We start from the raw sequence: 25,664 nt of genomic DNA, 5'->3' as shown, positions 1-25,664 counted from the left end.
CAGCCTAATCTACCCCACAGGGTTGTTGTGCAGATAATACAGGGGAGGGAGAACCATGCACTGTGCCTTAAGCTCCTTGGAGCAATGGTGGGAATATCTATGCGGCCAGTTCAGTGCCCAATGCAGCCAAGACCAGCTGGAACTGGATGGTTCCAACCATACTGATTTACATTGGGACAGAGTAAGTTTTAAAGAGCTAATTTTGCCACTAGGAAACTGGCCTTCAATTAAGAAAAAAAATCAATTAACGTACTGAAATCGGGAGAGGGCAGAGAAGCCAATGCAAAGCAAAACATATCAAAGCCACTCACCCAGAGAGTCTGTTTTTGCAACAATGCGTTGCGACCAACTAAATCATACTTAGATTAGAGCCACAGAAATTAATGGACCTAAATTAGGCGTGTCCATTGTTTTCAATGGGTCTGCACTGTGTAGGACTAACAATGGATACAGCCAACGCCTTCCCCTGCAGGGCTGGCCACAGGGAGGCCTGTGGAACAGCGAGGGGGATGCTGATCAGCAGAGAGTCAAGAGCCACTGGGCTTTTAGTTTGATGCTTGTTCTGAACCAATGATGCTAATTTTTAATTCTGCACACATACAAACCCTGATTGGAAGGAAAAGAAATCAGAGTGCAGCGTAGCAGCTAAAATGTGAGGGCATTTGCCCCCAAAAGTCCTTCCTTGAAAAGGTGATGGTGAATAAAGAAATTTCCAGCCCCCCAATTCTCCCCCCTCCCAACCTGTTCTTTATTTTTCCTGACCAAAGGTGGCAACCCTATCAGTAACACATCTCACTTCTGAGATCTCAGCATCTCCCTGTACCTCAGCGGCTAGGAACTTGTTCCTTTTACAACACCCCCCCCCCCGAGAAAAAAGGCAACAAACAAACAAACAAACCCCAGTGTTTTATTTTTAATACAATAAAACAAAAGCAGATAATGAATGTAAATATTGTCCTAGTGCTTGCTATTCCTAAACATGAAAAACAAAACCTGCCTTTCGATGCACTTAATCAGCAGCTGCAATAAATTAGTTTAGATAATAATGCAATTACCATAATAATAATTTCATCACATCCATGGCACCTTGTAGAATGGCATTAACAAAAGAGATGGGTCCCTGCCCCAAGGACTGTACTATTCAAGATACAAAGTGGGAAGAAAACTTAGGGAGACACACAAATTATTGGGGGGGGGGAAAGGTTAGTTTTACATTGCAGCCTTTAGAAGGTAAAGTGTATTACTTCACTAGCTTCAAATTGCGGTAAGCGATCCAGTCTAATGCCTTTGGGGGTCCTTATTCTACTCAGAGGGGCGCCTACTCCGAGACACCCTGAAAAATGATTGCTGGAGCTGAGGGAGAAAAAAACCACATAGTTTAGGTAGTTACTGTCAAGAACAGGATTAAGGGCTCTGGAGTCAAAGGCCAGAAAGAAAGAAAAAGCAGGCCTCAAGGAGGGATAAAAGGTAGGCCTTTAGAAAAGAGTGGAAGGCAAAGCCTTTGAGGGAACCGTCAACAATTTTTAAAACACGTTTTAAATCTTTGGCTTCTTATATTTTTTCTGTCATGGCCTTCTGCAATTTGTGGTTTTATAAAGACCTACCCCCCCCCCCCAGTAATATTTAATATACGTTGACTTATTTTCAGGATTAGGAAAAAGAAAAGCAGCTGCAGACTGTTGTTGTGCTTTGGATCATTGTAAGCCGCTTGGCCTGAAAAAGAGACAGAGATGCTTTCAAATCTAAACTAATCAGAAACTTGCAGATATGAGTAATGAGGAGAAAATCACCCCTGCTGTTCCCCCAAATGGGTTTGGCAGTAGTAGCTCACCAGGCCACCCTTGTATATCAGCAGTGGTTCTGGATGACAAACTTTGCAGGGGAAAGTTGGCTCAGGAGACAGTCTAAAGTAGATGATGGAACATGACTGGGCATTTGGGAACTTTGTAGGAATTGCAATTTGACCTCCCTATTCCACCAGTAAGTGGTACAGCCACAAGGGACAGGGCAAGAGGGGTTTCCTGGCTAAGAACTGGGCATAGCTTGTTTTTGACGATGGAGCGGGGAGGATAAGAAACTTAAGGAAGCAGTGACCACAACCGGCCTAATCCTGCCCCAGGGCTATTATCAGACCTGTAATCGGCTCAGCAACCCTGCAGGCATTTGGCACAGACCCAACACACACAATGACAGTGCAGGCATCATGCACTATGCCCCTAGGAGCCCCCAAGAGTTGGCCAGCCTGACCCCCTGCCACAGACTTGATCACCTGGATGCAAAGGGTCTGCAACGGATGAACACCCAAACGCTGAAAGAAATCATTCCAAGGATATCATCCCATGTCCTCATATTAACGTTTACCAGGCCAATCACAAGCCCCCCTGATTTTGGACACCATTCCAATCCAGGGCATTGCGTGAAGAAATAGCAGTCCTAATTGGCAGCTGCCACCTTCTTTTCCCACAGTGCTCCAGACCTGCACGACATACAGGTAAAAACAAAATGGCAGCCGTTACGGCAATGGCTAGAGCCTAAGGTAAGGTTACCAGATTTTTTTCAATGAATCCGGGGACACTTTTCAACTTCAATGGATTTTGCATGGGGACTGATTTGTAAATCCGGTGACATCTGGTAACCTTAGCCTAAGGGCCCTTCCAGGCTGGTAGATTTTTCCATAGATGAGTTTTGTACTGGACATCATTCTGCCTTCTAAGTTGTTCGGTAACGCTTCCCCAACAAACCCAGAACATTTGCATTGCAGGATTTTAGCAGGAAGTTACAGGGCTTGCAAATTGGAAACAAAGCCGTATCTCTGCCTCAGAGATTTTGCAGGCGCAAACAACACTGAAAGTGGGATTGCATATACCACAACGAGCACAAATTGTTATGAATACACAATCTGGAGGGGCTCTAACTCTTCTACAGGAGACTGGAGGCAGGCATCAGAGCTAGGTGGGCACTTCTGGGGTACCAGGATCTGTCCAAGGGGACTGTGAGAAGATGCTGGGCCTGACTCTCTCCTAGAGTGAAGTGTGTCTCAATTCCAATTCAGAAAAAACAGGGCACCCAAGTGTTCAAAGTGTAGAAAACACCAAAATGGGTGGTGGTGGTTGGGACAGAGACTGGCTGACTAACTGCTGATGGATCTCAGCTCTGATCCAGAATGGAAATCCTTATTTTTTAATTCCTTCCTGGAAGCAATACCAGTTTCCACATGGTTGACTTTGCACAGGTTAAGGCATTAGTTAAAAGGCAGCTGCTCCAAGCTTCCCAATGCCTGGGAATGGGGAGGACCCAGGTGGAAGGATGCCCGAGGAAGTGTCTTGCTTCCAGGCTTCCCATAGGTTTTTGCCAATCCCCTGTGAGAATGGGATGTTGGACTAGATGGGCCCTTGGCCTGATCCAGCAGGACTTCTCTTAGGTTCTCACTGCTTGGATTCCCAGATCCAGATCCTACTCCACCCAAGGGAATGGCCTTCTCCCCTCTGAACAAAGATGCCTTTGGAACAATAGATTAAGCCCAGTTGATGGAGTTTAATTAGGAGGGCGCAGTCCCGGCCCCCTCCGCCCCTCTCTCTGAAGCCAGCCAGCCAGGCTGCCTGCCTTGCCCAGCTCCCCTCCCCTCCCTTCAATCACCAGAGGGTCTTTGGCAGTTAACGAAAACCCATCAAGTGGCCTTAGCAACCGGCAACCTCCCATTGCTTAGCAACGGCCCTTTCAAAAGGCATACAAAGGTAGAATGGCCTGCCCTCCACCCCACTATGCTTAGCCACTGCCGGGTTGCACAGGAGGTGTGGAAGGCGCTGGGAAGAAGGGTGGTGCTTAGGGGTGGGGGGCAGAGAAATGAATGGTTGGGGAGAAGTTTTGGGAAAGACTGCACCTGCAAGGTAACAGGTGCTCTTCAGCAATGGTGGGGCCATGGGAGCATTTCTCAAATCAACTAATCACTGTGCCTGAGTAGCTGGGGAAATATTTGGCATTTGCAGGTTGCACCCAAACCTGCGGGCGCAGGGGGCAGGAAACACTTCCACTTCCACTGAATAGCGGAGTCTATGGGCCCATATTTTTCACTGTAGTCAGTTAGAATCATAGAATTGTAGAGCTGGAAGAGTGCCCAGCTAAAAGCTCTCCTATTCCAGCAGCGGCTTCTGTGAGGGCTGGCTATTTATTTATTTTTAATACTATCATCATCATCATATTTCATTTATGAATCATTTCCCATGAGGCATCCTGAAACAATTTACAATAACAATATAGTAAAAAAATATAAAACAATTGCGTATATAAAACAAAACAATTATATGCATGCCAAAACAGTTTAAAACGACAACAGCGCAAACATAAAATCAATTCAAATCCAGTTCAGATACCCACCCAGTGGCATGGCTCCTGCTTTGTGTACGGAAGGTCCCAGGGTTCAATCCCTGGCAGTATCCCTGGAAAGCTGCTGCCTGTCAGTGCAGAGAGTACTGCGCTAGATGGAACAAGGGTCTGACTTGGTATAAGGCAGCTTCCTATTTTCCTGACTCGTAGGGCTATGCCCATTTCTATACGCAGTACAGGTAACTTGAATCTTACATGGAGGTTTACCATTGTGCGCAGAAGCCAGAACAACCCCAGAAAACCATATGAAAACCATATTTTTAAAAATCCCTGCACCTAATGGCGAGGGTTGATTGCAGCTCTTAAGTCTTCCTCCTCCTCTCCCTCACTGGATGATGCTTCACATGATAATGAGGAGCGGGGCAGGAGGTGCTGATTGGTAGCTGGGAGAAGTGCTTGGTTGTGGTTCAGATCCAGAGGTGGGTTGCCTGCGCACATCTGCTGCTGCTGGTTTCTTTGTGAGAGTTATGGATATTGGCAGCAGCTGCTGCTGTTGTCCCGTGGCTCATCAAACATTTCCCTGTACGGTCTCTCAGAGCGTCTGTAATTCCACGGACGACAATGAGACTGTGTTCCATGGAAGGGTCAAACTCTGCAATCTGATCATTTGCGTGCTTTATGACTTGGAAGAGTTGAGGGGGAAAAATCAGAAGGGCCCACCCTCATATTCTGAACTTGATCTGACCAGTTCCTCCAGCTCTCCCACTTCTTCCTGGATAAACAAAGCCATAATCACCCACTTGCCTGGCCAACCACACAACGTTCTCCAACTTGCAATGCTTGGAAATCCCTTGAAATCATGCACACGTTCCTTCCACAAGTTCCGCCAGCATGCACTCGCTGTCTGAAGCTTGATTGCATCCACTGCCTGTTTGAAGCAGGTGATGCAATGGGCAACGTTGAAGGACTTCCTGCATGCTGCGAGGTCAAGATCCGGATCAGCATCCATCACATTGATCGTCCAGGAGAAGGTGAGCCATGTGTAAGCAGCCTCTGGGAATAGGGCGGTGTATAAACTGAATAAATAATAATAATAATTTTTTAAAATCACACCTTGACCCAGAGGCTGGATGAGGGAGGTCATTTTGCAGAGGGAGGAAGACAACCTCTCCCTTGCCGGGTGCAAAGCAGAGTCCCTTGCGGTACTCAGGAACGCCATCCACAACCAGCAGCACTTTAACTGCAGCTGTTTCTCCTCAAGGTCACGCCTCACCTCAATGAAGCAGTTGTGGAACCATTCCAGATATTATGAAGAAGTCACCTGGCAGATTCTTTTTCTTGCCTTTTAGGGCATGGGCGTATTGGGACCTGTACAGCGAGCCAGGCTACAGACCTGTACAGCGAGCCGCAATGCTACAGAGCAGCATTTAAACCTTTGCGTCATTGAAGCCAAGGGCTTGGCTTTTCAGCTCCGGCAATGTAAGTCTGCTGGGACATTTTCTCCAGAAAAGCCTCATCTGCACTTAAGACTTGCTCTCGAAGCTATACTTTGTTGTCCAACAGCCACTTTAGTAGTGCACTTTTACAGCCTCTTTATTTGCAGATGCAGCCACCCCTATCCGTAAGACATTCTTCAGGTGGAAGCGGATCTTAAAGCTGTTAAGCCAACCTGGGCCAGCTTTAAATTCCTTGGCAGGCTGGTCCCCATCTGTGGTGGAAGGTCTGACGTGGTCACAGGGGCTCAGAGCCTTCTGGTGCAAGCTGCTGCCATCCACAGGAACACGTTTCTGGTCCGTGTCTTCCAGCCACAAGTTTAGTGCCTTCTCCATCTTCACAAAGCCTTACCCCACACCTGACTGGTCATCTTTGCAGTCAGGGGTACACTTGCTGCCATAGCCCCACAAATCTCCTCATGCAACCTGATAGCACAGATGTTGGACTTGTTCTGGATGAATTTGTGTGCCACAGCACATGCAGACATGCCATCCCGCAAGCAGTCTAGAACGGCTAACCTCTTCCAGCGTGGGAACCAAACTCCTCCTCTTCACTTTCTCAGCAGCTAATGATGACGATGCCATGCGTTTTGGGGCTGTTATGAAATCTAAACCTCCTCCTTTGCACTCCAAAACCCTCCATTGTCTCACCAAACCTTTCCACAAGCTTCTGTGGCCTTCTCCTCCGACCACTCTCTCCAACCGCCACTTCTGCTCACAAAGACTGCTGGGATTGCTAGCTGTTTTCCCCAGCAATCCTGCCCGCTTTCCTCCACACGGACCATTTTCTTGCCATTTTCACACACACGCTGCACTGTGTGCACAATTTCATTTATTTATTTTTAGATTATTTTCTGGCAACATGTGTAAAGCTGTGAACACATATGCTAAATAAGTGTAAGATCAAAGTTACCTGTACCAGATTTTGTATGCTTCAACTATCCATGTTGACAGGGATGCTGCTGACCACTGCCTTGTAGGGAGGTGTTGAAGGAGCACCTTTTAAACAGTTTTAGAAGCTGAGATAGAAAAGCTAGGAGCCAAATGCCATCTTAAACCTGGGTTTCAGTTGCTACAACTAAATGCCTAGGTGCCCCGCAGATCAGCTGATTTTTGCAGTGACACGGCATCAAAAGAGAAGCTTTCCCTGTCCGGAAAAGACAGGGGAGGAATCAGTTGATCCCAACAAAAAGTGCTTTGAACACAGGAGTCTCTAGGGTCAACATTGGCTCAAGGGGGGGACACATACCCCTCTCCAAGCAATGCACCCACGCCTTCATTTCGAACTTGGGACAGGAGAACAAACAAACAAATAATACCAATCAAACGAAGAAAAGAATCAGCTAAACTGCCTCAGCAGAAGAATGTACAAGACATTCCAGCAAGCTCCTTGGCTCAAACAAACTAGTCAGATTCCCACAAGTGGCTGTTGAACAAGGAGGGGATCAAAAGGGTGGCCAGACAGTCGGGCTGAGAAGCCTCTCTTAAAAGCCGGTGACCCGGAAAAAAGGAAGAAGAAAGAGAAGGAGGAAGAAAAGGGGAAAGAGACAGGCAGATATTTGTCACAGTAACCACCCCACAAGAAGTTCAGCTCAGGCCTCAGACTGCAAAGCAAGCTTCTCCCATCAGCTCCACATTCATACCACACAGCGTCGCTGAGCTCAGATCAGGAAGCTCTGACCCCATCACAGCCAAGTCCAGAGTTCAGGTGCCTCTAGACTGCCAGCATTTTGTGGAAAGGATTTGAGTGCACACTGAGAAATGTAGCTTTGTGCAATTAAAGTGGATCGAAGCCTTCTGTTGCCTTGGTGCAACAAATCCACTTTCAACAAAGAAACTGACTTTTTTATTTACTTGCCTTTATGTAGACATCAAATATCACAATACAGTACAGAACAGAAAAGCACAGTAAAAACAATTAAGAGTGCAACGCTAGTTGGCAAAGGATCTCAGGTTCTGCCTAAGATATCTAAAAGCAAACAAGGATGATTCCTGCTGAACCACTATTGCCAAGGTTTTCCACAGGGGGTGGGGATGGGGGTCTGCCACACTAAAGGCTTGTCCCCTGGTAAATGACACCTGAAATTCAGGGGGGTGTGGGACCACAAAAAGTACCCCATCCAAAGACCTCGGCAACGGAGATGGTCCATAAAGAATCAGGCATTTTGGGGCCAAGTTGTTTTAAGGCTTTGAAAATTAACACAATAACCCTGAACTTCACCCAGAAGCAAATTGACAACCAGTGCTGACTTTCTGCACTTTGGAAAGTGATGGGGAAATGCATTGAAAAGTGTAGGATGACTAACAACTAACAGGAAGACATATGGGTAAATGCAGGATAATGCTCATTGGCATATAACCTCCCTGCAAACAGATCAGAGTGAATGCTCAATAAAGGCAGGATATAGCTTAACCACAGCATAAGCTTTGTGCAAGCAAACCAGGTTGTCTGGAGGAGCACCCATGTCCCAAGGCCTCATTCAACACCCTGAATCATCTCCAAATTACACTAATGTTATAAGAAGCTGCAAACCACTTTTTGGCTCAATAGCATCTTTACCTGCTCAACTGACGTTCACAGGTCATTGCTGTTCCCATTGCTGTGATGGGAAAGACATGTTGCTGCCAGAGGGCCTGGAGAACTGCTGTCAGTCAAAGCAGACAGTAATGAGCTAGACGGACAAATATTCTGACCTTGGTATTAAGACAGTTGCCTAGGTTTTCTTGATTTTAAGGAGATTAAGTACTGCCCAATTAAGAAGTCAGTTCTGACAATGAAGAAGTCAGCCCCCAAGTTTATTTCAGTTCCAGCTAGAAAGCATGTTGAACTGTTCTTGGGAATGATGATTTGAATGCGGTGGGTTTGGTATAGCATTGAGAACTCCCATCCACTTTGAGGGAAGGCAATAAAGTTAAGGGGTTGAACACACGCTCTGCATGCAGAAGGACCCAGACTGAAACTCCAGTTAGTAAGCCAGCAGGGTTGGGGAAGATCCTTCTCTCCTTAAGAATTTGGAGAGCTGCTACCCTCTATGGATGAATGATTTGCCTCAGTGTAAAGGTGGCTTCATATCTCTGCATCTTTCCTTTTCTTTTAACAAGCATTATGCATGTTTATGAGGGACGTGGGTGGCGCTGTGGGTTAAACCACAGAGCCTAGGACTTGCCGATCAGAAGGTCGGCGGTTTGAATCCCTGCGGCGGGGTGAGCTCCCATTGCTCGGTCCCTGCTCCTGCCAAACTAGCAGTTTGAAAGCACGTCAAAGTGCAAGTAGATAAATAGGTACCGCTCCAGCAGGAAGGTAAACGGCATTTCCATGTGCTGCTCTGGTTCGCCAGAAGCAGCTTAGTCATGCTGGCCACATGACCCGGAAGCTGTACGCCGGCTCCCTCGGCCAATAAAGCGAGATGAGTGCCGCAACCCCAGAATCGGTCACGACTGGACCTAATGGTCAGGGGTCCCTTTACCTTTATGCATGTTTCTGAAAGGGCTATCTAAGACATCTAGCTGCTGGAGACGTAATAGGGACAATGCATCTTAAAAGCATATGTTCTTACAATGTCCTATATGGGCAAATTTTTAGTAGAGGGATCAACACAACTGTATGGGGGGAAATCTTAAATTTGCAGAGGAAAATATCCTTCTGAATTATACACCTAACAAAGGAACAATATGAAGGGAATCCCCATGCCCTTAACTATAGCAAAGAGACTGGTGTTGATGAACTGGAAGAACAAAAATGGGGCTCTTTTTAACAAATGGATAGAAGATATGTAGAATCTGGCATCACATGAACAAGTTGTGTACAAACGTAGACTTGCCATGGACAAATTTAGTGATATTTGGATGGGCAAACCTGTCAATAGCAGTCCCTCTCTAGCTTTTATTTTTCGTCCTAAGTTCTGTTTTCACATTTACACACCAGTTTGTGATTCTTTTTAAGTCCTCATGAAAATCCAGCAGCATTTATAGTGTGGCTGTCTCCTCATATGCACAACTTTGTGTATATTAATGTGCACATTTTTGCAAAGCTGCTTCCTCTTATATAATGCACCTTTGCATGCCATTTTTACTCACATATGCATTTCCCCAGACAGTTCACCCTAGCGTATGCATTTTCCCACCTGTTACTTGGCTGGAGAATTGCATTGCAAAGTTCAGAGAAGGGAATATCAAAAGGATGGCTATGTTTTGGTTCACAATAGTTTTGGGAACTGCGAAGTAGGTTAAGTATGCCTTTCGATGAGAACTGAATCAATTTTTTCCATTGTCCCTACTGAGCAACAGGGGCAGACTGAATTTCTCAATAAAGCAGTCAGAGAAAAGGCAGAGAGAAGCTCAGATCTTTGCATGGCCAATGCCTTGGCTGTCTCCAATGTCAGCAGCCAGGTGCGCCCACTGGGAGCCCCTTACCCAAGACTCTCCCAAAACCTGGAGCCTGCAGGGAAGAGGATGGGGGATGGAGTCAAGAGATGTCTAGGTTGCTTCACATGGCATAAACAAATAGGCCGGCCGGCCTCACTGCCATAAAGCCACGACTGTCAATATTACCACCCATAAAAAGAAGACCATGAACCCAACCCCACCCGTAATTACAACCACCAACAGGAAGAAAGTAAACAGAGAGAAAGTCTGGTTTTCAAAAGCTCTCCATTTGCTCTCTGAAAATAAACACAGTGTGAAAGAAATGCAGACCAGGAGTAACTCACTCCCGCAAGATGCATTGACAGTCATCAACTCGGAAAGCTTTAGACAAATTCATGGAGGACGAGGCCTTTAGCCACAGTGGCTAAGTTCTCCTTCCACTGTTGGAGGCAGCATGCCACTGCACTCAGGTCTTGCTTGTGGGCTTCCCATAGACATCTAGTTTGGGCGCTTTGAAGAAAAGATGCTAGACAAGATGGGTCCTTGGCCTGATCCAGCAGTGCTCCTTTTCTTATGCTCTTGCATTCCAGTCAGGGTGAATTACACCCTGGATTGAATCAGCTTGGAGTCAAAGGCAGCAGAGTGGGCTGTTCTGCTTCTCACTACAGGTAGGCAACTGATGTTCACAAATATTCCCAAGATTCTAGCCTTGCCTGCTCCTTGCTATGCTCGTTTTCTACCTGCAGGGACGTCTTTAAACCAGGGGAGTGAGATTCCTCACACCTGTGGTTCAGAATGACAACAGACTATTCTACCACTGCGAGTGTCTGCCACACTGGTGGGTGGGGGTGGCTGTTCCAAACCAGGATGTGAGCTTGTGAACAGTTTGCTGTGTTCAGAATTGCAGCCCATCCCAACCGAAGCTAATTTCCTGCCCTTCAAATGAACTTATTAAATGAGTTTTACAATCTGGGGTAGGGCCAATCCCAAGTCAAGTGCCCAAGCAATAGCAAACATATTCCTGGAATGGAAAAAAGAGAGTGGAATTCAACGCTGCTGAGCTAAGGAAACAAAGATTTCTGCTTGCCAGGCAGAATGATCTTCTCTCCCCTCAACCACTCCGGTTCTGGGGGTTCTTCTACCACTCCCAGAGCCGAATTGGGGGATGGCACAAGAGGGTGGGAAGCCCTTATTGCGTTAGCTCGACTCATTGTGACTACTCCCACTAGCACAGCTATTTACTTGAATCCAGTCCAGGGTATCCCCTAGGATAAGCACGTCCAACTCCCAAGTGGTAAAAAAAACTGGCAGTGATCTACCCATTGTCATTGGAAGGAGGAGGAGTGTGAGTGGGGTGGGTGGGTGGAAGCGGGGGGAGATTGACCAGAGTTGTTGAGCTTTTCTTGTAAAGGGTTGCCCACAGTTTTTGAGCTTTGTGGGGGGGGGGGTAGGGTTCTTAAGGTTTTTTTTTGGGGGGGGGGTGCCAAACATTGATCACCAGCCTGTCTTACACTGCCGCTCGCACGCGTCACGCTTACTTGCAATTGCTGCCTGGCCAAGCTTCCCTTGCTGCTGCTGTGGCAGTGGAGGGACCTAGCGCCAGGGGACAGGGGGCAGCGAGACATTCCTTGCCCACTTTATTTCACCCCATGATCGACCACGATCACCCACAATCTACCAGGATCACCCTGGGGATCTACCTGTCGATCACTGTCGACCGGTTGGACATGTCTGCCCTAGGAGAATGGGAGTTTTGTAGAGTTGGAAGGGACCCACAAGGGTCATCTGGTCCAACCGCCTGCAATGCAGGAATCACAGCTCAAGAAACTTCTTTTTAAAAACCTCCAATGAAGGAGAGCCCACCACCATCTCCAACTCCTCCTGCCATTTGCCTATTCGACTTATAAAGCCATCTAAGCCAGCAGCCATCACCCCATCTTGCGGCCTAGAGTTCCGTGAGTTAAACTTATGGAACTGTCTTTCTCTCTCCCCGCCCCCCCCCCTCGGCGTTCTGCATTTGTTACCAATCAACTTTACTGTGGCCACTGCAAGTTCTAGTGTTATGAGAGAGGGCAGAGGAAAAATTATCCACATTCTTCATCTCACTTCACCACTGTTTTAATGATTGCTTTCTTTCAACACTGCTGTACACCACATTGATATTTTATGAGGGCTCTTTCTCTCTGTGTATGTATATGAGACACACACACACACACACACACACACACACACACACTTATAAACAATAATAAACTTTTTAAAAAATGCGGCAGCCACTCATGTTCAATGCTGGCTCAAGGCCTCCTAGGGCCTCTCTTGCCAACAGACTCCTCAGGCTTTTGCAAAGGGCCACCTGGGAACCATGGCAACACAGTTTGAAATCCTTTCGGCTGACCTTGACAGTTCAAAAGGAAAAAGAAAACAGAGAGAGAGAGAGAGAAAGGGGCTGCTGTTCCACTCAGCAGACCCACCCACCTCTTTCACTCTCGCAGGCCCCAGCCGTGGGCCTCTCCTTCACCTCCAAGCCCACCCACCCACCCCAAACCACGAGGGAGTGCTGAAGACGGACAGCCCGCTGCCATGGGAACCGTCCAGAACACCATCCCGCCCCCTGAGCTTCCCACACCACAGGCCCTGCCAGCTTTTGGAAGAAGGGCGTTTGGGAGAGATTGAAGGATCCCCCCCTCCCACTCCACACACAGGGTGAACCCTCCGAGATGCTTTCGGCTTCCCTACTCCCATTGGCCACAGCCGGTATTGGCCAATGCTGGGAGTTGCAGGGCAACACCAGGAGGGCGACAGGTTTGCTACCCCGATCCCACGTGAGGTGCTCTGGAGAATTAAAGCAGCATTTCTCAAGTTGGGTGCGGGCGTGTCTGCATGTCAACAGTTTTACGTGTCTTTTGACCAACAGAGCAGGGCTTTACGAACCCCCTGGCATTGCAGAAAGGAAGGCATGGAGATTCCGATGGATGCTATAGCTGTGCCAGGCCCACAAGGCCATCTTGAAATGGTGGAAAGATGTTAAGGGTGTGAAAGCAGCCCTGCTGCCTCAGGCCAGTGACCCGTCTAGTCCGGCATCCTGTTCTTACAGTGGCCAATAATATGTCTCTGGGAAGCCCACAAATGGAACCTAAGAACAAACTCCTTTTTTTCGATTCCCAGCAACTGGCATTCAGGGACATACTGTCTCCAACACTGGAGTAGAACACAGCCCTTGTGGCTAGTAGCCACTGGCAGCCTTATCCCCTATCAGTCTCCAGTCAAATGGGTGGGGTATAAGTAATAATTTTATGATGTTGATAATGAAGGTATTTTGGGGGACAAGGATGGCAGGAACACAAAAGAATTCTTCTCACTTCACTCCCCACCAGGAGTCTTTACATATGCAATCCAAGGTGCTCACTTATTGGTGTTCAAAAGTGCTAAATCACATGTTAATCAGTGGATAGGTCCATTAGTTCCCATATGGGAATCTGCCCCATTGACCTCATTGTGCTCCTAGGCAGTGTCCACCTGCCTGCCTTTGCATCGAGGTCCAGGGCTTGGCACTGCCTGCCAGCTTCTTCCTCCTCAGCCTCAGGGTTGCCACTACAGGATTCAGTAAGGGGGAAAACTAGGACCAGTTGGCTCTGCTTGCCATTGGCTCTGGCTCCAACTACTGTGGGGCTCCAGCCCTGCCTGCCTCAATAGGCACCAGCCACCACTTGTGTTAATCCATCCATCCATCCATCCATCCATCCATCCATCCATCCATCCATCACAACAACAAACAACAACAACAACAACATTGTTATTTATATGCTGCCCATCTGACTGGGTTGCCCCAGCCACTCTGGGCAGCTCCCAACAAAGTGTTAAAAGCGCAATGAAAAATCAACCGTTAAAAACTTCTCTAAACAGGGCTGTTTTCAGGTGTCTACAGGAAGTCATATAATCGTTTATCTCCTCGACATCTGATAGGAGGGGGTTCCACAGGGCAGGCGCCACGGCCGAGAAGACCCTCTGCCTGGTTTCCTGTAGCTTCCCATCTTGCAGTGAGGGAACCCCCAGAAGGCCTTTGGAGCTGGACCTTGATGTCCAGGCTGGAAGATCTGCCACCTTCAGAAGTGCAGGGGATGGAGGGCCTGGAGAGGATAGAGGCTGGATAGCTCAGCTGGTTAGAGAGTGTGGTGCTGATAACACCAAGGTCGCAGGTTCGATCCCCATAAGCAACTCAATTGCATGCGGTTGGGCAAGATGATTCTCAGGGTTCCTTCCAACTGTATGATTCTATGATAATATGGGCTTCTTCTGTGGCAGCCCCTAAATTGCGGAACTCCCTCCTAACCGAAGAGCATCCAGCATCTATGCTGAAGACGCACCTCTCCCCCCTGGCCTTTGACAGTTAAAGGGATTTTGTTTTTAGGGACCCACCTCTTCTGCTGAATTTACACCATTCTGTTCCATCTTACTTGTTTTTCTTGTATATTACTGTTGTCACCTACTTTGACACCTTACGGTGAAGGGGAGGTAAGAAACCTTATTGATATGTAATAATTATAACACCCAGCCAGCCAGCACGAGACATCGCTCCCTTCTTCTAATTAAAGAGCAGGAGATCCTGTGGCCCACGCAGCCACTTTTATTAAGGCTGACGGGCTTCCCAGGGGAATCTGCCAGTGGCCCACTTTAAATACCCAATAGGAGAACATCCCCCTCCTACGCCACGGCTGCTGCTGCTGCAGCCCCATCTCCAAATCCCCAGTGCCACCAATTAATAGCTAGGCTGAAAATCCCCTCCCAGAGAACAACCTTGGAATGACCCACCAGCACGGAGGCTGAACATTACAGCATGCAAAAGGCAGAACACACTTTTGCACACACACACACACACAGTTATCCAGGCCCTGTGCTCCAATGACCCTTTGGAACCTATCAACTAAAAAAACTATGCTTAAGCGGGGGGAGATGGGGGTTGTTAGCCCACAGCATACCAAAATATATATATGAGTTTTTCAAAGTAAATTGAGGACTAGAAACTTAAAGCAATAGGGTTTTTTCCAGTTTTGGACTGAAGCAGGGTGACGCTTAGAGTCCCAAGAAGTAGCATTGTTCAGATAATACACAAACACAGTTCAGTAAATCCATAGTTGCTATTCCACACACACACACACGGACTGACTAATATCAAGGCTTCTTTTGGCTGGACAAATAATGAAGCCTGCAAGATACAGTGGGTTTTTAATTCATTTTTAAAAGTATCTTGAGGACTAGCACCTTGCTCTTTTGAAAGCAGAGCTTTTCAGAGCCTTTGGAAGGAAGCAGGTGGTGCACAAAAGCTGCTTCAGTATGAACATAGCAGCTGAGATCCGAAGGGCCACAGTGCAGTCTTAGAGCACATTGCTTTCCATGCAGAAGATCACAGGTTCAATCCCTGGAACCTTCACTTAAAAGGATCACATAGCAGGGTGGTGGGAAAGACATTCTCTCCAGAGATTGCACTTGGCACCTTCTGTGTGCAAATCACAGTGCACAGCTCACATTGTGCAGACGACACACATCAGGGAAGGGCCACCAATCAGTGGTAGAGCTCATGCTTTGTGCATAAAAGATTCCAGGTTCAAGGTTGAAAGAGACCCTGGAGGGCTGCGGCCATGTCAGTGTAGACAAAACTGAGCGAGATGGGCCAATAGTCTGGTTAACAAAAATCAGCCCTTGATTCAGATCCATAAGGACTGGAGTTGTTATTTTTAAAAGGAGAGCCACGTCATACAGGAAGTACCAGGTTCAATCCCTGACATCTCCAGACAGAGACGAGAGCTGTTGCCAGACCAAAAATGCTAAGCTAGATTGTGAGACAGGATGACTGGTTCTACCTAAAGCAGCTGCCTGTGTACTTTCTACGTTGCTCTGTGGTGCCACTTGCCACCTCACAGGAAAGGCCAAACACACAAACCAAAGGTCTCCTTCCAAAAACCTCTGTGCGCCTTAACAGAAGATCTGTCTAGGTAGGAAAGCTCCCAAAACAACACTGGTGTGGTTGGGCAGAGATGCTTATGGGTAGTCAGAATGCATGCATGTGTACAAACAAACACACAAACACACCATCCCCAGAGAGACCCCCAACCCCCTGCTCCATCTCTCACTCCACCCCGGCTTCCCCACCCAGCAGGAGCTGCCAAGCAGCCAAGGCTTCGAGGCAGGATTAGGAGATTAGAAAGAAACAAAGGGGCCTGCAAGCAGCATCCATCTGACCTTTGTGCCCCCACCAAGAAAAGGGCCTTTGTGCAGGCCCAGGCCCCAGCCCCTTCTCTTTCCCAGCCCATCAACAGGGCCGCTCCTTCCGTCTCCTTGCTCGCATCCTCTTGCTCTGCAGCCCCTCGCGGGTGCATCGCAGGGCACTGGCTGCTCATATAATCGCCGTCTGTGGGGTTAGGGGGAGTTCGGAAGCTGCTTTGATAGAAGGTCAGGCTAGTCTTTTGTAAGTTGCCTTGGGAGGGCTCTGCCACAAATGGCAGGGTACAAGTACCTTAAATAAAACAAACAGTTGCGTCTGTTTGGCTAGTGCATGGAACCTGTGATGATCCAGATGTTACTGAACTGCGACTCCCATCACCCCTGGCCATAGGCCATGCTTGCCGGGGCTGATGGGAGCTGCAGTTCAGCAAGACAGAGCATGAGACTCTTGATCTCAGGGTAGTGGGTTCGAGTCTCACATTGGGCAAAAGATTCCTGCATTGCAGAGGGTTGGACTAGTTGCAGAGGAGAGCCAGTGTGGTGTAGTGGTTAAGAGTGGTAGTCTCGTAATCTGGGGAACTGGGTTCGCGTCTCCGCTCCTCCACCTGCAGCTGCTAGGTGACCTTGGGCCAGTCACACTTCTCTGAAGTCTCTCAGCCCCACTCACCTCACAGAGTGTTTGTTGTGGGGGAGGAAGGGAAAGGAGAATGTTAGCCGCTTTGAGACTCCTTAAAGGGAGTGAAAGGCGGGATATCAAATCCAAACTCTTCTCTTCTTCAAACTCTTGGACTAGATGTCCCTTCCAACTCTACAATTCTATGATTCCATGAGAAGATCTGAAGGCCCAGAGGTTCCCTACACCTGTGTTAATGGCTCTCTGACAGAGGAAAGACTTCCCATCTCCTTTTTTAAGTGGATAGGCCGAGGATTGAACCTGGGACCTTCTGAATGCAAAGCAGGCGTTCTGCCGCTGAGCTGTTGTGCCAGGCATGGTGGCAGTGGTCAGTAAGGTCAGGCCAGGCCCTGGACTGAGGACCTCAGGAACTGAAGAGGGTCCCTCACTGGCCCAACTGCATCACTATTTCCAGTCTCTCCTGAGGGACAGCCCAAATGCTTCATGTTTGTTAAGGGTGCTGGGATTTATAGTTCTGCAACAAACTACAGTTCCCAGGATTCTTTGAGAGTGGCCATGACTCTTACAAGAGGTATAAGAGTGCTTTAAACAGTGAACTAATCACCAGGCTTAATTCTTGGGCTGCTCTTTCATGTGAAAGTGACAGGTAACCTTTCCGAACCTGGTGCCCTCCAGAAGTTTTGGATTACAACAGGTCAGGGCTTATGGGAGTTGTAGCTCAAAAGGGCACCAGGTTGGGGAAAGCTGTGATAGATGAAATACAATTCCTTCCCATCTGCCCCCCTTCAGGATAGTCCAGGCTCCTTCCCTGAATATTCTTGTTTTCGATTAAAAAGTAAGCCTCTGGTCCTCTTACTTGCAGGTGCAATGAAAATATGTCCAGCGTTATTGTACAGTTAAGTAGTACAGCTCAGTATGTTGTAATACAATTAAATGATTATAAACACATTAGGCTACCTGTAGTTATGTTATATCTGTTCTGCAAGACTCCATAGCCTGCTAGGCCCCTCACTCTAGGGTTGCCATATTTCAAACAAATTGTTGACTTTTTATTTAGAAAATTCCCAAAGTTGTTGAGTTGTTTTTTGTTTTTTTGTAAGGCATTCCAACTCCCATAAGCCCTAGCCAGTGGTCTGGAGATGATGGGACTTGTAGTCCGGCAACTTTCTTTTCTTTTCTTTTCTTTTCTTTCTCTCTCTCTCTCCCCCCCCCCCCACAGGGGCAATTCTGTATCTTTAAATGCCTCATCATGCCTAGTTTGTTCCTCAGCCAGTATATACTCCAGAACAAACACCTAATGTCCCCCCCCAAAAAAAAAACCCATTTGTCCAGGCCAATGCCTTACCCAAAAAGACCCAAGCAAATGCACTGAAACAAATCACAGAAATTGCAAGGATTTTCAATACGAATAGCTCTTCCTAGTTTCTCTGTCTCTCTTGCACACAGGGATTGAAGCGGTGCCTGCTCCCAAGCCCAGCCCTTCATCTCCTCATCCCCCAACTCACCACCACCACCACCAGCCCGTCAATAAAGGGGTGGGTGGTGGGCAGACTGTGCTTGGGGCATTTCCTGCCTTGCTTCAGCAGGCACCCATTGATGCATGCAAAGCCCCTTTCCCTTGGGGAGCCAGCATCCCCGCCCGTCCGCCCCACTGCAGGCTCAGTAGCACAGACCTCTCTGCAGCCCAGGGTGATGGGGGCTGGTTGGATCTGCACGCCGTCTCTGATCGAATCAGACAGTGTAGGGTGGGTAACTCATGACAAGAGAACCCCACCTGTCACTCTGCGTGGCCAGCCAAGCATCGCTCCCGAGTACCTTGCGTTAGACGCATACTAGCTCCACGCCACCGAATTATGCATGGTGCGGAAGAAGTTGATAGGAAAGAAAGGGTGAAAAACTTTCCTCTAACACTGGAACTCAGGGAACATCTGATGAAGCTGAATGCTGCAAGATTCCAGGACAGACAAAAGACAGAACTTCTTCACACGGCACATAGTAAAACTACAGGTTTTTGTTTCCAGTGGAGGCTGTGACAGCCACCAACCTGGACGTCTTTAAAGCAGGATTAGACAACAGCATGGGGGTGGGGGTGGGGAGGAATGACTACTGGCTACAACGGCTTGTCCTCCCTCCATGCTGGAAACAACAGGTTGGGAGAGTGGCTGCTGCATTCAGCAGTTCCTGCTTTTGGTTTCCCCAAAGGCCTCTAAGCTGGTCATTGTGAGAGCAGGATGCTGGATTAGATGGGCCACTGGCCAGCCTCTCCTTATGTCCTCGTTTTCTTACAGGTAATTCCCACCTGGACCAATGGGAGCGTGAGCATTGCGGACAAGCGCCGGCTCCCTCGGCCTGAAGCAAGAAAAGTGCCGCACCCCATAGTCGCCTTTGACTGGACTTAACCATCCAGGGGTCCTTTACCTTTTTATTAAGCATTTGACAAAATCTTTTACTAGTTAACAAAAATGTATGGGTTGTTTTGTTTTGTTATAACCAGATCACATTTCTTATTTGTTCAAGTTTGCAGCTCTGGCTGAGAGTGTGTGTCACAATTTGGTTTGATGTGCACAAAAACAAGATGAGAAACTCATCAAATGCCAAAAAACCAACAAGCGTCTAGATTTGAGGCCCTGGTCCCCATCCCCCGACTGGTCTTGCCTCCTTCTGTTCCCCTTTGGCTTCTTCTATCAATCAAAATATAAAACCCTACTAAAGCTCTTCAGGACAAACTTGCTCTGTAAAATCACCTTGACATACGTGAAAACAAAGTCATAAATTAATAAATAATAATGATTTTTTAAAAAGTCCAGTACATTGTGAGTAGGGAGTCTGTGGCCCTGCAGATGTTGCTGGACTCCAACTCCCATCAGCCACATCCAGCATGGCCAGAGATCAGGGATGATGGGAGCTGTAGTTCAGCAACATCTGGAGAACCAGAAGTTCTGCATCCCTACTTTATTCCTTTTTTGGAGAGGAGGGGGAGGAAACAGAACCTAGTTAGTTCTGCCATGGCCCGGTTATTATCAGATTGTGATAATATGGAAGCAGGCTTTTAAACTGGTGGTACCAGTGCTGTGGAATGCCCACCCTACTGAAAGACGAGAGGCCCCATCAGTAGTACTGGCAGGCTGCCAACCCTTGGAGACCCACCTGTTTAGGCAAGCACTCCTCTGAACTTGAAGCTACAGATGTAATCGTTTTTAACTGTTTTAATTTTTACGCTTTTAATCTGGCTTTTTTATTGCATATTTTCATTGCAAGTGTTTTCAATGCTTTGTGGAAATTATTTTAACGTATATTAAAGAATACACAATGTTACATTCCATATGATTTCTTTTAGTATTTTAAACTTGGGCACCTTGGCAGAAAATGCAATAAATAAATTCATATTTCAATTAATGTGCAAATTGTATAATTGATTTTTTCACTTGTAAACCCCGTATAAGCCATTTTGTCATGTAAGTGGCATATAAAGTTAATAATCAATAATAATAAAAGGAAGGGTAGGCAGCGAAGCTGACTCACCTACGTACTCCGGATCCACACGTGGGGAATAGAGGCCGAATTTGATAAAGATGGGGAGGAGGAAGCCAAAACGCACCCACTCAATAACATAGAGGGGAGGAGTCGCTTCGTCTGGCTTCAGTAGGTCGCAGCCCAAAATGGCGCTCTCTCCCGTCCGGCCAATCACAGCACGGGGCTCTGCTTCACGGGTACCTGCTGGTGGTAAAGTCAAAAGCACATTTTATTTTATTTTTTCTATTTATTCCATGGAATTTATACACCACTTGATTGTAGGAGGGGGGGGGAACCCTTAAAGTGGTTTACAAAAAAGGCAAATAAAGGCTTTCCATGCAGCCTTGAAAAAAAGGCTTCCCAAAATTTTAAAAGTTCTAGTCCAGAGGCCGGCATCCCTTTGGGGGCCCACACCTGGATTTTTGAGTAACTGCTGCCACAAAATGGCTGCCATAAGGGGTTTCGCACACACAAAATGGCTGCCACATCGAAAAGGAAAAAAGAGAGGCAGGAACACACAATGACACCCAGGATCCCTCTGCCTCCCCAATAGGGGAGAAATCACCTATATCAGCCAACACCACACTTGGTTAAAGAGAAGCTCTTTGCACCTTTCCTCTGTTTGGATGGGGCCGGGAGTCCAATTCTAGTATTCAATTAAATGCTTACATGTTCAATGTAGGTGAGGCTGAAACAGCGTGAAAAAGAAGAAGAAGAAGAAGAACACCAAACAGCCTCTCACGCATTGTGTAGTTTTGAGATAATATTGTCCCGCCTAGCCCTAACCTGGTACCAGACACCCCGAAGGCCGAGGACCTCAAGCAACAGGCGGGGACCCCTGAATCCAATGCTAAAGATCCCCTTGAGGGGCCCTCTGGCTTGATACCTGGAACTGTCATGAGGAGGAGGAAGAGATGGAGCAGCCCCCCCAGTCCTCAAGAGCAACAGGTCTAAGTCCAGGCAAAAGTGTGACAGCACACTATGCACCCACAGACTGACAGTCATTGGTCTACTTGTGAGTAAGAGGCTTATCTGTGAGTAAGCAATCCCCACTACTCCATCACAGCTAGCAGCTGTGCTTAGAGTATGGTTTAGGAGGCAAGAATATGGAAATCAACCCTATGAGGAACGGTTGAGGGAGAGACTGAGAGAAGATATAACAGCTATCATCAAATCTCTCCTTCCTTGGAAGTTTTTAAGCAGAGGTTGGATGGCCATCTGTCATGGATGCTTTAGTTGAGATTCCTGCACTGCAGGGGTTGGCTTAGGTTCCTTCAAATCCTACAGTTCTGTGGTGTAAGACCTCCCTCGAGTCAGCTAGTTGCTGTGAACAAGAAAAGTCTCTGGCTCTCAGCTCCGGATTCTAATTTTTTGTGCTATAATTTGCCTGAGATTAAGGCTGGACTTCTGCCTGGTTTTGGCTCTGGCTCACGGTGGGACCCAAGACTGATTCTCCACACTTGAACTTGCCTTGTTTGGACTGTGTTGCATCTGCAACCCTGCCTTCATTGGCGACATCTTTAGTCAAGGCTTATACAGTGGTACCTCGGGTTAAGTACTTAATTCGTTCCGGAGGTCCGTACTTAACCTGAAACTGTTCTTAACCTGAAGCACCACTTTAGCTAATGGGGCCTCCTGCTGCTGCCGCGCCACCAGAGCACGATTTCTGTTCTCATCCTGAAGCAAAGTTCTTAACCTGAAGCACTATTTCTGGGTTAGCGGAGTCTGTAACCTGAAGCGTATGTAACCTGAAGCGTATGTAACCCGAGTACCACTGTATAAACTGTACTGGAGGTCACAGTCCCACTAAGCAGGGATGTTGTGGTCTTTCTGGTCCCTTCAACGTGCAGGCAGTGCTAGATTTTCTGCATGATGGGCTCCATCTGCAGCCCCTAATGCTATGCTCTTTGCGCTTTCCCTCATTCACTCAACATGCTCTATTGCCAAAAAAGTGGCACTCTTGATCCACACCCCTGATCAAAAGTGCCACTCCCCTCCTCCCTAACAGTGTTCCTGTGCCTTTCCAAACAGCAGCAGGACAGGCAGAAATACAGTGTATTTTTTCTCAGCACACTTCACCTGCTAAAAGCCAACCTATCACGGGGCTGGGAAGCAAGTTGGCCACACTAATTTGTGAATTACTGCCGCACGGAAAGGCATCCGGAAGCTAAAAGGCAGCTTCTTAATTGAGCAGAGGGAAATCAACAGGCGGAAAGTTAAGTTGCAGAAATCCCAGGGAAAACAGGAGTGCCACACACTTGGCTGGCTATGTAGACTTGAGTCTGCAAGAAAGTTACATTCGTAGACTCCTTCTACTGACAAATGCAGCCTGGTTGCCAATTCTTTCGGCTCCTAAAGTTCCCATTATAAGCAAACAATGGATGATTCAAAGATGTCTGTGTGCTATGACTCCGAATAATGAAACGAATAATGAAAACCAAGTTTCTAGTCCCTAGGTTTACAAAGACCAGTTCCATAGGGCTATATTAACTTGCACCTCACTTAAAAAGAATGTGTTTTATATACCTTATATACCTTGTAAGTTGTGGTGCAAGTAAAGGAACATAAGTTTTCATAATGTATTTTTGGTGGTCTCCAAGGAAATAAACAAAAAACAAAAAACCCCAAAACAAAACAACCCCCCAAAATATTTATTTAAGGAATGGGGAACCTCAGGCCTAGGGGATAAACGCAGCCTGGAGAGATTTCCAAGGGCCAGACAGAGAGACCTAGAGGGCTGTAAGCCAGAGGTGCTCCACTTCTGGGCAATACAGTCTTCAGTTACCAACTCCACCCATTTTGGGCTTGGGCTCCGCCCACCACCAGCTGCAGCCCCCCCAAATGACATTTCCCCAGGGTCAGCCTATTGGAAAGACTAAGTGCACTCCCAGCATCGTCCTCCAAAAGAGAGACCAACGAAAAACCTTTGCCCACCTTCAGCGAAGCTGCTGCAGACCAGGGCAAGGCGGACAATCCATAAACGCCAATTCATAGCACAGCTGCCCCCACCAGACACCTTGCAGCACCGCCAAAACCGCCCACTTGCCAAAATACCGAGCCGGCAAGCTGACCAGCTGCACGTCTGAGGAAGGAGGTGGGAGAACAGAGGGTCAGGCTGCCCCTTGCAGCTCAGGAGACACCATCGGACGATCCCTGGGGAACCTGGTGATGGAGCCTTGCAGCCCGTACGCCGTTTCTCATCCCCACAATGCCCTTTGGAGCAGCACCGGTTTCTGCCACTCTAGCGAGGAAGTCTCAAGACTTCAGAGCTTTCTGTCGAAATCTGCACCTCAGCATAGACCAAACCCTGTGGGAGCAAAAGATCCAGAAAGGGGAAATTAATTCAGATTTATCTTTGTTTATCCATACATAATACATAATACATAATAAAAGGTTATTTAGCTGAGGTATTCATGCAATACAGTACTGCAGTGCACATCGATACATACAATAGCATATAAAATGCCACAAAGTGGTACAAAAAGTTGTGACTGGCTGATAAAAAAATAAAATAAAAGGGGTTTCATTTTCTTCCATCAAATCCCCACTCGGCCGTGAAACTCACCTCGGGCCAGTCATGGCCTCTCAGCCTAACCTACCTCACAGGGTCACTGTGGGGATTAAAATAATGAGTGAAAGAAACATGAAAATAATGAAATGTCTTCAAGAGATACCTGGAAATAAAAAAATGAGGGTCACTACCAACCACATTTGGAGGACCACAGGTTCCTCAATCTTGTTCTTACTCGTTCTTGTAAATCTGCTCTTACGGACCAGACGTTACGCCTAACCGAAATCTACTCTTCTGCAATTCCTGTTCATGGGCTCCAATACCAGCAGCAGAGAACAAGCCTTTGCCTTTCTCCTATATGATGGCCCTTCAGCCATTTTGAAGAGTGCTGCCGTGTTTGTGTCCCCCGCCCCAGTCTTCCCTACTGAATTAAACGTTGTGGCCTTCATAAGAATGACTCTTGTCCCCGGCGAACCAAAAAAAAACAGAGTTCTTTCTGTTGGGGATAATTCAGACTGAAATTCCCAGGTGTCAGGAAAGGTTATTTATGTATGCTACTACTGCGGCCCATGTTTTGTTAGCCCCAAAATGGAAAATGAGCAATGTCCCAACCAAAGAAGAATAGCAACTTAAGTTGATAGAATATGCACAACTTACAGACTTAACATATAGAATATTAAAGAAGGCTGCAAAACATTAATTGAATATATGGTAAATTGTGTACAGCTGAAAATGTTGGCAGCATTAAGATAAATTTGACAGTGTAAATAGGTTTGGATGGATGCAATAATGGAATATTGACTGGTATAGTTTTTTCAAAATATGCAGGGATTTAAGATCTGTAAAATGAACCGTGGAAAGAGAAGAAGGGAAGGCATTGATATCTTAAGGATGCAATATGAGCATTTGAAATTGTAATTTTATAATTTTTTTTTTTTAAAAAAAGAATGACTCTCATTCCCAGAGCCCTTGAAATAGCTTAGATTGTAAAGGGGGGGTACAGAAGGGTGTGCCACTGTGTATAGAAACTAGCCTACTGTGTGCAAAGGTAAAATTCACAGGTAATTTCCCTGCTCACCAGTCGCAGGGACTTTTGAAGGTTGCCCAGAAGGTACCATGGTCCTTGGGCATAGAAAGAGTTTCCTGTTCCCTTTTACAGAAGCAAGAAAGCTGATGGACTGACAGATTGAACTCTGCAAAAATCTCCTGTTCTGCCTCCTTCCCCTCCTCAGCCCTCATTACCTTTCCTCTCTCCATCTCCTTAGCCTCATCTCTCTCTTCTGCCTTTGGGGGGGGGAGTGAGGTCTAGAGGTAATTTGCCTTCCCCAACCTTGCTCATAAGGAACCTCTGCTTTCCACCTTCCCAGCAGACAGAATTTTATAGATTCTGTCCAAAGTCCACCCATATCCATTTCTGCGTTTAAAACACCCTGGGAAAAGGGGGGGGGATGGGCATCCCTTTCATTCCCCGCTCTCCCTAATATTCTCTCTCCTCCTCTTGTCATTTCAAATCTTCACAACTCTTCTAAATTAAAAACACACACGTCTTGGCCAGCAAGTAACTCCAGGCAGACTCCGAGTCACACAGGCTCAAGAGTTGTTTGGC

General features: G+C 47.1%; 1 protein-coding gene and 1 long non-coding RNA gene across 7 annotated transcripts in view; one reads left to right on the top strand and one right to left on the bottom strand.

The window, feature by feature from the left end:
* The window catches only part of IGSF9 (immunoglobulin superfamily member 9), a 70,147-nt gene that overhangs the window by 31,391 nt on the left and 13,092 nt on the right, over positions 1–25,664 (bottom strand). For 4 of the 6 annotated variants that reach the window (XM_083477760.1, XM_083477759.1, XM_083477758.1 and 1 more), the window contains exons 2-3: positions 23,482–23,854; positions 20,557–20,751 (exon numbers count right to left, since the gene is read on the bottom strand). In XM_083477760.1, coding sequence (XP_083333886.1) covers positions 20,557–20,751; positions 23,482–23,539 — 253 coding nt within the window. In that variant the 5' untranslated portion in view covers positions 23,540–23,854. The remainder of the gene's footprint in view (positions 1–20,556; positions 20,752–23,481; positions 23,855–25,664) is intronic. The other 2 variants (XM_083477761.1, XM_083477763.1) reach the window with 1 other exon arrangement.
* LOC310694620 lies at positions 894–20,430 on the top strand. The gene is made up of 3 exons (XR_014519778.1): positions 894–1,467; positions 2,467–2,536; positions 19,323–20,430. It is a non-coding gene; the product is annotated as an uncharacterized lncRNA (long non-coding RNA).

Source organism: Podarcis liolepis (genome assembly GCF_965112155.1).
Source record: "Podarcis liolepis genome assembly, chromosome: 15".
In the NCBI taxonomy this organism is placed as follows: domain Eukaryota; kingdom Metazoa; phylum Chordata; class Lepidosauria; order Squamata; family Lacertidae; genus Podarcis; species Podarcis liolepis.
This window is presented reverse-complemented; position numbering and strand designations above follow the sequence as displayed.